This window comes from Marmota marmota, unplaced genomic scaffold, assembly GCF_001458135.2.
Source record: "Marmota marmota marmota unplaced genomic scaffold, marMar, whole genome shotgun sequence".
NCBI classification, from domain to species: Eukaryota; Metazoa; Chordata; class Mammalia; order Rodentia; family Sciuridae; genus Marmota; species Marmota marmota.
In genome coordinates, this window is record NW_025999863.1 from 2,566,251 (window position 1) to 2,579,674 (window position 13,424).

General features: G+C 61.4%; 1 protein-coding gene across 1 annotated transcript in view; it reads left to right on the forward strand.

Annotated features, from left to right (window-relative positions):
• Positions 1–4,348: 4,348 nt before the first annotated feature.
• Ankrd24 (ankyrin repeat domain 24) overlaps positions 4,349–13,424 on the forward strand; it is a 14,868-nt gene continuing 5,792 nt past the window's right edge. Inside the window, exons 1-17 of the mRNA XM_048810884.1 lie at positions 4,349–4,532; positions 5,566–5,652; positions 5,754–5,884; positions 5,958–6,046; positions 6,485–6,549; positions 6,944–7,001; positions 8,007–8,077; positions 8,239–8,345; positions 8,449–8,636; positions 9,347–9,375; positions 9,898–9,978; positions 10,079–10,186; positions 10,800–10,844; positions 10,928–11,026; positions 12,297–12,369; positions 12,599–12,717; positions 12,843–13,411. Coding sequence (XP_048666841.1) covers positions 4,494–4,532; positions 5,566–5,652; positions 5,754–5,884; positions 5,958–6,046; positions 6,485–6,549; positions 6,944–7,001; positions 8,007–8,077; positions 8,239–8,345; positions 8,449–8,636; positions 9,347–9,375; positions 9,898–9,978; positions 10,079–10,186; positions 10,800–10,844; positions 10,928–11,026; positions 12,297–12,369; positions 12,599–12,717; positions 12,843–13,411 — 1,958 coding nt within the window. The 5' untranslated portion in view covers positions 4,349–4,493. The remainder of the gene's footprint in view (positions 4,533–5,565; positions 5,653–5,753; positions 5,885–5,957; positions 6,047–6,484; positions 6,550–6,943; positions 7,002–8,006; positions 8,078–8,238; positions 8,346–8,448; positions 8,637–9,346; positions 9,376–9,897; positions 9,979–10,078; positions 10,187–10,799; positions 10,845–10,927; positions 11,027–12,296; positions 12,370–12,598; positions 12,718–12,842; positions 13,412–13,424) is intronic.

The window sequence follows — 13,424 nt, forward strand, 5'->3', positions numbered from 1 at the left end:
CTGCGGCAGATGGGAGGCCTGTCCCCCGTTCCCCTGGCCGAGCATCTGGCCATCCGCCCGCCCTCCCTTCCTCCTCCTGCCCTTCTCCGGTGTCGCAGCAGGCAGCCGGAGTCAAGTTCCTCTTTTGTTCAGTAGCCCCCAGGGAAGAAAACCAACCCTGGCGACTGCGGATGGCCTGGCGATCTCCCCGGACCGCGCTTCTCGGGTCCAGCCGCCGCACCTGCGCCCGGGCCCGCCCTCGCGCGCACGCGCCGAGCTCCAGGGCTGCTCCTGCTCCCGCCCTTCCTCCCAAGGCCCGACAGGGGGCGCTCCTTGCTCCGCCCTCCCGGGCCCATTTCCCCATCTAAAATGGGAGTCGCCCGCCTCCTCTGAATCCCAGCCGCCCTGCTGCCCTATTTCAGGTTTCGTGAAAATCCCACCATTGGGACGATTGGGGCTCGTAGAGATCCGGAGACTCCAACACCTCCGCGCTTGCTGGAAAGCCCTACTCTCGTTTTTATCGTCCAGGGCCCCCTTTGTGCGACAGGGTCTCTGTTGCCCAGGCTGGCCCTGAACTCCTGGGCTTAAACAGTCCTCCAGACGGCCTCCTCGGGGTGGCATGTCACCTTGCTCACCTTTGTGTGTGTGTGTGTGTGGGGGGGTACTGGGGATTGAACCCGGGGCACTTTAAACTGAGCCACATCTCTAGCTTTTTTGTTGTGAGACAGGGTCTGCCTGCAGCTCCCAAGTCGCTGGAAGAGTCACTATTTTATAAATTCACTCAACATACTTATTGAGCACCTACTGTGTACCAGACCCTTTGTTTAATGCCCTGCTGTCAAAACCTTAAAATTCTTAATACCTGTGACCAAGGAGCCCTACATTTTCATTTTGCACTGGGCCCCAAAAAATCTAGTCAGGGGGCTGGGGTGTGATTCAGTGGTAGAGAACTTGCCTGGCACGTGCAAGGTCCTGGGTGCCGCAGCACCGCAAAACCACTTACAGCTGGTCCCTCTAGGGATACAACAGGGGTCAAGATGGACAAACATCTTTGTAACAGGCGAGATGACATTTGAGGGAGACAGCAAGAGTAAACAATAGTTTTCAAATGATACTTTGTATTTTCGGTGGTGATAGGAGCCACGCGGGTGTAGAAAGCCGCTGGGCAGGAGTCTCCGTGCGCAGACGGGAGTGGATGGATCTGCGGGGCAAGTGCTCCCTCAAGGGGAACTACCAGGCAAAGGCAGGAGGGGGCGCCAGCGGTTTGAGGACCAGAAAGGAGACGGCCGGGGCGGGCTGGCTTGGTCCGGGCATGCGCTCAGGGAGGCAGGGGCAGAGGATGCTAGGAGCTCAGGGGGGCAAACCCTCCCTACAGCGGGCAGGCAGTGTTTTTGGCTTCCGGGCCAGCGGCCGCCACTGTGCGGTTGCATCTTGAAAGCAGCCTGTGCCTGTGGTAAATGGATGGGGCTGGCTCGTCCCCAGAAAGCTTTATTGATGGATGCTGAGCTGTGAATTCATCACGTTCGCCGCTAACGATGTATTATTATTATTCTGATTTCCCTCGCAGCCACTTGCAAGTGTGAAACCATTCTCAGCCTCGCTGTTGGGGGCTGTATATAAACGGGGCAGGCAGGGGAGGGCTGCTGCCCACACTTCGTGCTGAGTGGGGTCCCCAGAGGCTTTGCACAGGGGAAAGAGGAGCCAGGCGGGTCAGGAAGTGGCTGCTGGCTGCAGCGGGTGGCGAGGGAGGAAAAGGGTCAAGGGCGGGTGTGCAGACCAGGAGGACGTGCGGTGCCTGCAGTTTGGGGTTGACAGGGCGGTGGCCACCAAAGGGCCACTCCATGTAGTGCAGCCGGTGGGGGTGGCTGGTGGCTTGGATATGGGTGATGACCAAGGTGATGCTGGGACTGGCTTGAGCCCTGGGGACAGGGCTGTGCCCGGCACACTGCAGTGGGCTCTGAGAGGCAGTCTGGTCTGAGCTTACCCGTACCTAGGAAGACAGGTGGAGAGGATGGAGGAAACGCGAGCTTGGGCTGGGAGATCCATTTCAGTCTCCTCCTGGACGTGCCTGGGGTCACCCCCACCTCCCAGGGTGAGAGGAGGGGGAGCCTCAGCTCCTCCCAGCTGCTTCTCACCAGCTGCTGCACCCGACAGCCCACCCTTGCCTCCGTCTGTGCAAAGGCAGCTAAGGAATCCTCAGGCCACCCACCTAAGCCTGGGGTCTCAATGGGGGAAGGGGACAGTTCTGCCTCTCCCCCATCAGGGACTGGCAGCAATGTCCATGGCTGTCCTGACTGGAGAAGCCCCTGGCATGGAGCAGGTAGTGGCACTCCGCAGCCCTCAGGATGCCCACCCCAGAGAACCATCTGGCCCCAGAGTCCAGTGCCAAGGGAGAGACCTGGCTCTATGGTGTCTGCTCCGTTATCTACTCCATTTAGCAATTGAGAACTTGAGGCCCAGAGAGGGGAAGTGACTGGCCCAAGATCACACAGCTGGTATAACAAGCCAACCCCCACCCGCCCGCCGCCTCTGCGGGGCTCCTGCTCCACAGGCTCTGGAAGGCCTTGCCTGGACTCTTCCTCTGTCCCCTGTGGGCCCAGCCTCTCCCGATGCCTTCTTTTTGTGAATTTGTAGTTGCATCACCGGGTCAGAAGCCGCAGCACCCCACACTCCTCCTCCTCCGCCCCAGATGCCGCTGCTTTGCCAGCACCTCCTCTCCTAAGCACTGGGGCTCCCTGCTCAGTTCTGGCCACTCTTGCCCTGGGGTCATCTTTTCACCAGCCCCGGCCTCTTCCCCAAGCCACATGTCAGTCGCCACTGGGCATGTCCCCTGGACGCCCACCGGGCCCTTTGACACTGGATGGGTTTGAACTTCCCGTGTGGAAGATGGTCCTTTTCCAGGACACAACTTGGTGATGAACATGTCCCCCAAAGACCAGATCACCCACCTCAACCTCTGCTTCTCTGGCCCCACAGCGACTGATTTCTGTCCAGTCTCCCACTTTCTTCCATGTGACCCGGGTTGCCCCCTCCCCACCCATCTTTCACCTGGGGCTTCTGAAATGTCAGCCTCGAGTGCAGAGCCACAGGCAGGAATTGCACGCACTGTCTGTGGAGTGTCCAGGCCTGACTAGCGCATCTGGCATCCAGCAGACACTCAATAAATGCTTCTGGCTGAAGGACCCTCTTCCCAAAAGGGTACTCTGGTGCATGTTTGTTGAGCTGTGTGCTAGATGCTGTTCCAGGCACAGGGACACAACACTAACCAAGTGACCAAAACACACCCAAAGTGCTTCCCCCCTTGTGGAGCTAACAGGGTGAGGCAGGGTGAGAGGGTTGGGAAACAGGTGTCTGGAGAGGTGTAGCCATGCAGAGACAGCAGGCGATGTGAGGGGTGCTTGGGAGGTGATGTTTGAGGCTGAAACATCAGGAGGAGCCAGCTGGGTGGGTGTCTGGGGAGTGTGCTGAGGGTGCAGCCCTGCAAAGGCCCTGGGGCAGCCCAGCCTGTTGTGCTGGAGGCTCCGAGAGGAGTCTTGTGGCTGGAGCAGAGGGAAGAGGGGGAGAGGAAGGAGGCAGGGAGGGCACAGGGCAGATGGCGCAGGGCCCTCTGGGCCACAGAGAGGACTTAACTCTGAGGGAGATGGGAGCCATGGAGGGCTGTGGGCAGAGGAGAAGGGCCTGGCTCTGGTGCTCAGAGCTACTTTCTGGAGCTTCTAGGAGGAGACGGAGGGTGGGGAGGGTGCAGCAGAGCGACTGCACTGTGCAGGTGGCCACCACCATTCCTTCAAGTTCCCTTGCAGGAAGCCCTCCCTGACTCCAGCCACATAGGGCAGCCTCACAAGCTCCCCACTCTGTTCCGGTCATGGCCACAAGCACATGGTTCATGAGTCTATGGGTACATGCCTGTCTCTCCAGGGACCCCGTGACAGCAGGGACTGTCTCAGTCACCACTGGATCTGCCCGGCTGAGGGCAGGCAGAGGAGACAGACCTCCCGGCACCTTGGGGCCAGAGCCAAGGGCGTGTCCTGTGTCTTTCAGTGGATTTAGCTGAGCATCTACTGTGTCGCGCCCTCCAGTGTCCCCAGGAGCTAGCCGTAGAGCTACATCTGTATTGGATGAGTGAACCGAGGTTTTTCCTTGTGCTCACTGAATGCCAGGCACTGCGTGGTGCGGTGCTTCGCATAGAATGTCTGGCGAGTGCTCCTGGTGACCACCTGCGGTGGTGACTGCTTATCCAGAAGCCCGTTCCGCAGTTGAGGAAAGGGAAGGGGACAGCCGGTAAGTAGCTCAGCCCAGCCAGCCAGGTGGCCCAGGAGCCACGGTGCGCGGCGAGGGACCGAGGGACGAAGGCGAGGGGCGAGGCCGCGGGGTGAGGCCGGCGGGCGGGGCCCGCAGAGGGACAGGCATCCCGCGGGCGGGGCCAGTGGGCGGGACTCCGGCTCAGGTCCCGCCCCGCCCGGCCCCAGCCCCTCGGTCCCGCGGCCCCGGAGCCCGCCACCCGTCGCCCGGACGCCATGAAGCAGCTGTGTCTGTGCGCGGCCACCTCCTTCGCGGTAGGGCCGAGGGCGCGGGTCCCTCCTCTTCCTCCCGTCCTGGCCGCCCGCCCCCCGCCCCCCGCCCCCACCCCAGACCTGGAAAGATGCGCGAGGGAGGGGTACGGGGTGACGGCAGCTTTGGGGGACAAACGGGCCGTTTGGTGACACACAAGGGCACGCTTGGGGAGGGCGTTTGGTGACACACAAGGGCACGCTAGATGGGTAGTTAGAGTGTAGAGGGCATTTGGAGGGACGGTTCTGAGGCTAGATGGGAGCAGGAGAATATAGAGGGCATTTGGGGGGACAGTTGGGAACCCGATTTGGAAACGCTGGACCATTTGCAGGGACAGTGTGGAGGCTGTTCCGGGAGGCAGCTGGGAGGAGATGGCATTTGGGAACTGTTTCAGAGACCACTGAGGGGAACGGGTTTGGCTGGTGGTTGGTTTTTGTTGTTGTTGTTGTTATTTATTATTATTATTTCTGAGGATATTTTGGTTTGTTTTTTTTTGGTGGTGCTGGGAATTGAACCCAGGGCCTTCGTGCGTGTCAGGCAAGCACTCTACTGACTGAGCTATATCCCCAGCCCCCTCTGAGGATATTTTGGGATAATGATTTGGGACACTTGATTTTAGAGAATACTTCAGGCATTTGGGGGAGGCATTTTGGAATGCAGTCAGGCTGTGATTTTGAGTGGACAGGCCTTGGGACATTGCGGGGACGGTGGTGCCAGGTGCAGTCATGGAAGCATAGGTGGGGCAGAGTGCTTTGGAGACGGGAAAGGGACCTCCCGGGGGCCTAATGGGGAGACTCTGGGGGTAGTTCGGGAAAGACTGTGGATCCATTTGCTGGAAGTGAGGTTGCAGAGGGGGAGTCACACTAAGGGACATGGGGGCCTTGGACAGTGGGGCCGTGTTTTGGGAGAAGCGGGCTGTCAGGGTGTTAGCAGGAGGCTGGGTGCATGGCTGGGGCGATGGGCCTGGGGAAGATGCTGGGGGCGCGAGCTTGGGAGACACTGTCTCAGGCCCCCCACCCAGGACCACCTCCCCTGCAGCTGCGGCTCAGCCCCACCGACCTCGGCTCTTGCCCGCCCTGTGGCCCCTGCCCCATCCCGAAGCCGGCAGCCAGAGGCAGGCGCCAGGCAAGTGCCCAGGGGCGGGCGGCCAGAGCCCTGAGCCCCTGCCAGGGGGAGCGGGGAGGGGCAGCCGCCAGCCCAGCCCCACACGCCTGGTGCCCCCACAGGGCCAGGACTGGGGCAAGAGCGACGAGAGGCTGCTGCAGGCCGTGGAGAACGAGGACGCAGCCCGCGTGGCCGCGCTCATTGCCCGCAAGGGGCTGGTGCCCACAAAACTGGACCCTGAGGGCAAGTCCGCGTGAGTGCCCGCGCCCCAGGGGTGGGAAGGCTGGGGGGCAGGCGGTGGCTGACCTCTGACCTCTGCTCCCCAGGTTCCACCTGGCGGCCATGCGGGGTGCAGCCAGCTGTCTGGAGGTGATGCTGGCCCACGGCGCCGATGTCATGAGCACGGACGGAGCAGGTACGCAGCCCGGACCCCAGGTGGGAAGTGGAGCAGAGGCCAGGCCCCAGCCCCAGCCCAGCAGGCCCTGCTTCAAGGGACAGGGTGGCACCTGGGACAGCAGGAGGATCTGGACGAGCAGGAACATACCGCATCCTGGTGGCTGTGACAGCCGAGCTGGAGCTCACTGCAGGGAGCATCCAGAACAGCTGCGACGTGGGGAGTAGCTGTGACTGTAGGTCGTGAGTTTGTGGGTGCAGAGTGCAGCTTAGATTATGAGGTGTCCGGGACGCCAACTGGCTGGGGCTGGGAGACTCTGACCACAGGGAGCAGCGCAGTTGTGAGAAGTAGCTGGGGCTTGGGGACTTAGCCACGGGGCAACTCCACACAGCAGACTCGGGTTTGGGGGCAGCTGGGAACCCCTGCACTGCCAGAGCTCTAGTGAACCTCTCCTGGCAGGTTACAACGCCCTCCACCTGGCCGCCAAGTACGGGCACCCGCAGTGTTTGAAGCAGCTGCTGCAGGTCATTGGCCTTCTGTTCTCAGATACTCCCTGGACTCCAGGTTCTCCCTGAACCCCAATATGCTTTGGCCCTTTCACTTTCAAGCTCTAGCTACTTCCTGGACAACCTCGTACGCCCCACGTCAGGACGCCCTCTCGGCACCACAGACGCTTCCTGAGCCCCTTTCCCTCAGCACGACCTGCTTTTTCAGCCAAGGTCACCCTCAGAGGGTCACCCTCAGAGCACCCAGCACTTTCTCACCAACCCCAGGGCCTGACAGGTGGCTCAGCACACCAGGGAGCGGGGACAGGGCCCCAGGAGCCTGACATTCAGCGAGCCCTCGCGGGGAGGTGGTCCTAGGGAAATCAGGAGGGAGAGGCTGGCTGTGTTGCAAGTGGCCTGTGCCCCTTCCCAGGCATCGTGCGTGGTGGACATCGAGGATGGCAGTGGGTGGACAGCCCTACATCACGCAGGTGGGTGCGCCCCGCCCACCATGGTGGAGGGGGTGCTGGGCTGGGGTCATTCTGGCCAGGGTCTCTCCGTGGTGGACTTCCTGAAGCCTCCTCCTTTTCCTTACCAAGCACCTGCTGTGTGCTGGGCATGGGGCTCCGCACCATCCTCAGTGCCCTCAGAAGCACAGGCTGTCACCCTGTTGAATGGACGAGGAGTGCTGAGGTTCAGTCCTGGGGGGAGACCCTACGTCCCCTCTTTCCTGTATTCAAGCGGCTGGTGGCGTAGCCTGGGGATCACCAGGTCTTTATGAGGACGATGGCAGGGCTGCCCGGGGTTTAAGTCCCCTGAGGAACTGGAGCATCTCTGGAGAGCTCAAGGCCCAGGCAGCCAGTGGCTTCCCATCCACTGCAGACTCCTTCCCGAGGAGGGGGAAGGACCCACCCACTGAGCCGAGCCCACCGCCGGGGAAACATTTGTTCTTAGGGATACAGTAGGACTGGGCTTGGTTCAGGGTCTTGGGGCCTGTCCCAGACTTCCTGCAGTTGGGTTTGCCGCCCCCCCGTGGTGTGGCGCCTCCAGTCTCCAGTGGTGTGGGCCTTGCTGTGGAAGACCCTTGGTTTTCCGCACCCTGCAGACATTTGTTGGATGGGTACCTAACGTGTGGCAGGCGTCCCTCTAAGGGCAGCAAAGGAAACCCACGCTCCCTCAGGCGCACAGCAGGCTGTACATAGAGTTTGCCGGCTGAAAAATGGGTTCAACACGCTGGGCGAATCAAACAGGAGGAAATATGTGAGGATGGATGGGCGCGGCTTCCGCCTTCCCCAGGAGCCACAGTGCACCGTGCGCGGTGTGGGAGAGGGAGGCAGCAGCCGGTCCTAGACTGGCTTTCTCTGCCTCTGAGCCCGTGGGGGGCCGTGGGCCTCGCTGTGGGCATGGTTTCCTCATCTGTAGGAGGAAATATTGCCTTCCAGGAGGCTCCCCCCAAATGTCTGCCCTCTCCCCTTCCCCTCTTTCCTCTACTCAAGTGGCTGGAGGCTGTCTGTCCTGCTCAGAGATACTCTGCTCCTTCAAGGCACATCTGAACCCGCGGGACCGGGTGAGCCTGAATGTTTTAGAGATTCCACTTGAGGCGTGTGCCTCCAAGTGGCCGCCCCAGGCCCCCTTTGCAAAGTGCGCGTCGGGGCGAAGCTGGGGCCGCCGTCTGGCCTCCCTGCCTCCCAGGGCCAGCTCCTCACGGCTCCTCCTCCTCCCTGCCAGTCGGGCGCAACGCCTCTCATCATAGCTGCTCAGATGTGCCACGCGGACCTGTGCCGGCTGCTCCTGCAGCAGGGGGCTGCTGCCAATGACCAGGACCTGCAGGGCAGGTGAGCTCTGGGACCTAGGGGCCTCCTCCTCCTCCCAGCCTGGGGCTGGCGGGGAGGGAGCTTGGCGATGTGCCCGCCCCTCAGCAGCCCCCTTCCCTGGTAGGACAGCCCTGATGCTGGCCTGTGAGGGGGCCAGCCCCGAGACCGTGGAGGTGCTGCTGCAGGGCGGGGCCCGGCCAGGCCTCGCGGACGCCCTGGGCCAGGACGCCGCTCACTACGGTGCTCTAGCGGGGGACAAGCTCATCCTGCACCTTCTGCAAGAGGCAGCTCAGCGTCCCTCCCCGCCCAGTGGTACGTGAGCGCGGTCTCCCTGTGATTTCAGGCACCCCCCGAAGTTTCTTTTCTTTTTTTATATCTTTATTTCTGTTTATTTATTTTTATGTGGTGCTGAGGATGGAACCCAGGGCCTCACGCATGCGAGGCAAGTGCTCTCCCATTGAGCTACAGCCCCAGCCCCTAGGCAGTTTCTTATCACCCCTTTCCCCCTACTGTGGGTAGTTTCAAGATACCCCATACCTGCTGCATTATAGGAGGTTTCATGGTTCCCCTACTTGAGGTTGTTTCAAGGAGCCCAAGAACATTTAGAGTAGTCAGGGGTCCACTCTGATTTCCCGGGGCCTTCCTTATTCTTACAGCTCCACCTCTCTGGGCGGGGGCTGGGGCTCAGTGGTAGAGCGCTTGCCTAGCATGTGTGAGGCCCTGGGTTTGATTCTCAGCACTAAATATAAATAAGTAAAATAAATGCCCATCAACAACTAAACAAAGAAACAACTAAACTTCCTAAGAAGTGGCAGCCCACCCACTCCATCCTGGAAGTGCCATTGTCCTTTCTCTGGGTTTCAAGGTCCCTCCTATCATCAAGGTTTCCTGCCTTGAAATCCCTGATCCTTGGGCAATTGGACCCCCCAGGCCCCTGGGCCCCCTATTGCCCTTCTTTGAGGGAGAAGGGAGCCCCTGGAACTGAGCGCCTGACCCTGCTTCCCTCTCTCCCCTGCCCCTAGGGGACGACTCAGGCGAGGCATCATCTCAGGTATGGATCCCCAAGGAGCCAGACCCTCCCCGTGCACACACTCATTCTCCTTGGCCCCAAGCTCTGTAGAAAGGGAGGAAGAGATGGACCCCTGCCCGGTTATACCTGGGCGGACCTGTTTGGCGTATGCTGCCACCAAGTGGTGACTGCATGCATAATTCCCCAAACCCAGGGACCCTCCAGAGATGGGGCCAGTTCATGGCACTGGGTGGGTGACCGGGGACTGAGGTTGGCGAGGGCTGCTCTGGTCAGGGAAAGGGGCTTGGCTTCTGCCTCCCCTCCACCCCATTGTCAGTACCGTGGCTTCACGGGGGAAAGAAACTAGTGGTCTGTTGGGCCAGGGAGAGCCAAAGCCCAGGCAGGGCACAGGGTGAGGCCGAGGACTTCAGGGAAGGCCATCTCACCCCCACGTGGGGGGACAAGGGAGGACTTGGGGAAGCCAGGCTGGCCGGCTGGGAGGTTGATGGGGTGGGCGGGCTAGCGAGGTGGCCCCCACGTGCTCCTTCTCCCTCTGCCCACCAGAACTCCGTGTCCAGCCACGACCAGCGAGGGGCTGCCAAAAAGCGGAAGGCACCCCAGCCGCCAGCCAGCATTCCCATGCCGGTAAGGACGCGGGCGGGGACGATGGGGGAGCCGGGCAGGGCTCTGGCTTCTACGTGGGCCTCATCTAAAGGCGGTGGGCACCGGGCGGGGAGGGCAACAGGATGATCGCGAAGCCTATGAGGAGATCGTGCGGCTGCGGCAGGAGAGAGGCCACCTCCTGCAGAAGATCCGAGGCCTGGAGCAGCACAGGGACCGGAGGCAGCCGGAGGTCAGGAGGCAGCAGGCCTGGGAGGTGCATTTCTGGGGGAACATGGCCTTGCCTTTTTCACCTTCTCCACCCCTGTCTTCCTCTCCTCACTGCCCCAGCCACATGGGCTTCTCGCTGGGCCTCCAACATGCCAAGCTGGGTCCTGCCTCAGGGCCCTTGCACGGGCTGTTCCCACTACCCATAATGCCGTTCCCTCACATGCCCCCCCGGCTCCCTCCTCGCCTCTTGAGGCCAAACTCGCCTCCCCTTCCCAGCTTATTTTAAACTACAGCCCCTGTCACTCACTCTTCAGCTTGCTCTTTCCATTCTTGGCTCTTACTGCTGTGGCTTGCTGTAGATTTCATTCATGTCCACCGACCCGCACAAGCCCACAGGCGGCCATGGTTGCCAGTGCCTGGCTCACAGTAGGTGCCCAATAAATAGTTACTGAATGGATGAATATTCGGGTGAATGAATCAGTTAGTGGCCCCCAAACAAAGTCTGCCCCCAAATAGGGGCCCCACAAGAACTTGTGCAGGGGATGATCAGACAGAGTGGGGTGCTACTGCGCTAGCCAAGGGGGGCGGGAGGTAAGGCCCCCGCATATCTAGGACCCTTGCCTCTCCTCCAGCAGCCGCAGGAGGCCGAGGCCGGCTCGCTCCACAGCCTGCAGAGACAGGTATGCAGCGGGGGCGGGGGCAGAGCGGGCGCCCTGCCCCTATTTCCTCCTAGAGGCACCTCAGCCCATACCTCCTGCCCCAGGTGCAAGAGCTGCAGCAGCTGCTGGCGGAGAAGCAGGAGGAGAAGGAGAGCCTGGGCCGAGAGGTGGAAAGTTTGCAGAGCCGGCTGTCCCTGCTGGAGGTGGGAGCAGAGGGCAGGGGCAGGGCAGGGGCTGGGCAGGGGCTGGGCAGGAGCCAGGAGCAAGGCCAGGTAGGGCCAGGCAGGGGCGGGGCGAGCCAGAACCAGGGTGGGGCTGGGACGGGCCAGGTAGGCGGGGCCTGTAGCAGCCAGGGGGCGTGGCCTGGCAGCCATAGCAGAGTCCTGCGGCCTCATAGGTGCAAACCCACCAGAGGGGCTCTTCAGTATTAATGCCAGTCCTGGTCAGGCAGGGTGGCGCACGCCTGTAATCCCAGCGACTTGAGAGGCTGAGGCAGGAGGATCACAAGTTGAAAGCCAGCCTCGGCAATTTAGCAAGGCCCTAAGCAACTCAAAATAAAATGGCCTGGGGACTGATTCAGTGGTTGGTGTGCCCCTGGGTTCAATCTCCAGTACCCAAAGTAAGAAAAAATAAAAAGAAGAAGAAGAAAAAGCTTAGCCCTTTCACGCATCCTCATAAACCCATGATGACAGACACCCTCCACTACACACATCCCCGTGGTGGACACTTCTCCCAACACCTACACTCGAGGACTCATGTACGTCTTTTAGAACAAGCACGCCTATAAATGCAGTTTCCTAGACAAGCTCACCCGAGCATGTCGTCACACACAGGTCATACTTGTGAACACGCAGCCCACAGGCCCGCCACATGCACAACATGCCAGAAGTACATATGTACCAGAGATATCTCAAAATGTTCATACAAACAGACAAATGCACTGGTTCCTTTGCATACACCCAGCCATCCAGGACGGCTGCACGGCCAACAGCAGCAGGAACAGGCACAGGCACACGTGTGTACAGGGGGAGCAGTCACAGTGCGGACACCCCAACCCACACCCGCCCACAGCCATGCTGGCGTGCAAAGCGGACAGCATGGCCCCACCCTCTCCAAACACACCCACCCCATCCTGGGGTCCCCTCACCCAGGAGGGCAGTGTCCGCTGCACACATACCATGAAATGGGGGTTATCTGATAGTTAACATCCAAAATATGTAAGAAATCCGTACAACTCAATAGCTTTAAAAAAGCCCAGTTTAAAAATGGGCACACGGGGTGGGCGGGCAGCTCAGGGTAGAGCGCTTAGCTGGCACCATCGAAGAACCGAGAGAGGACATGGTCGGTACCCAGCAGATAGAAAGCCCTGCAGTGCTCATGGGAGTCCGAGTGTGACCAGCTCAGGCCACCCTGGGCTTTGGGGGGACAGGGGGTGGGCGAGCAGGACCCCAAGCCACTCTGTCCCCACCCCAGAGCGAGCGGGAGAACACCAGCTATGACGTGGCCACCCTGCAGGATGAGGAAGGGGAGCTGCCCGATTTTCCAGGTGAGCCCGGGGCCCTGCCCTGCCTCCATGAATCTGTCCATCTGGTCCTGGAACCCAGGAGAGACCTCCCACCCGGTGGAGAGAGTGTGACGTGGGAGGGAGGGCAGGAGGGACCTGCGAGTCATTCAGCCTGCTCAGCCTGCTCCGGGGCCCTGATGTTCCACTGCAGACCCCCACTCCTGTCCCCTGTGTCCTGGGACCCCGGGCCTGACTCTGTGCCCCCTGCCAGGGGCCGAGGCCCTGCTGTCCCGGCAGCTAAGCCCGACGGCCCAGGAGCAGGTGGCTGCACTGCAGGAGCAGGTGGCTGCACTCACGAGACAGAACCAGGAGCTAATGGAGAAAGTGCAGGTGGGGACACTGAGGCCGAGGACATGTGAGGCCTGGGTTCCCTGGAGTCAGGGTGTGCAGGGAAGGCCGCCAGTCTGCGCGGTGCCCTGCGCCCGCTTCAGCCCTTGTCTGCCCCCGACCCCCAGATCCTGGAGGACTTCGAGAAGGACGAGATGCAGATGGAGGTGAATGGTTCTGCTGAGGTGGTCCCCCTGGTCCTCTATGACTCTCTCCGGGCCGAGTTTGACCAGCTTCGGAAGCAGCATGCAGAGGCCGTGCGGGCGCTGGAACAGCAGGAGGCAGGGCAGGCCCCGGCGGCAGAGGCAGCTGCCCACCGCCCCCCCCAGGGCTCCGATTCGGGAGCCAGTGCGGCCCCAGAGGGACCCACAGGTGCCGAGCTGAACGGCACCGCGGCTCTGGAAGCCCGAGTTACCGGGGCAGAGAACACGGGTGAGGAGACTGCGGGGGCCGAAGCCGCGGAAGCCAGGACTTTGGAAGCGGCCACCGCAGTGCCCGAGGCCGAGGCAGCCGCGGATGCTGAGGCCCAGGAAACAGAGGGGGCGGGAGCCCAGGCCGAGGCAGCGGAGGCCTCCGCAGCGCAGGTGACCGCAGTGAAGGCCGCGCCCGGGGGGAAGGCTGGAGCTGCCACCCCGGGGGCTGAGGCCACTGGCCCAGAGGCCACAGAAAGGAAAGCAGACAACCCAGAGAAGGCCCTGTCTCTTATACAC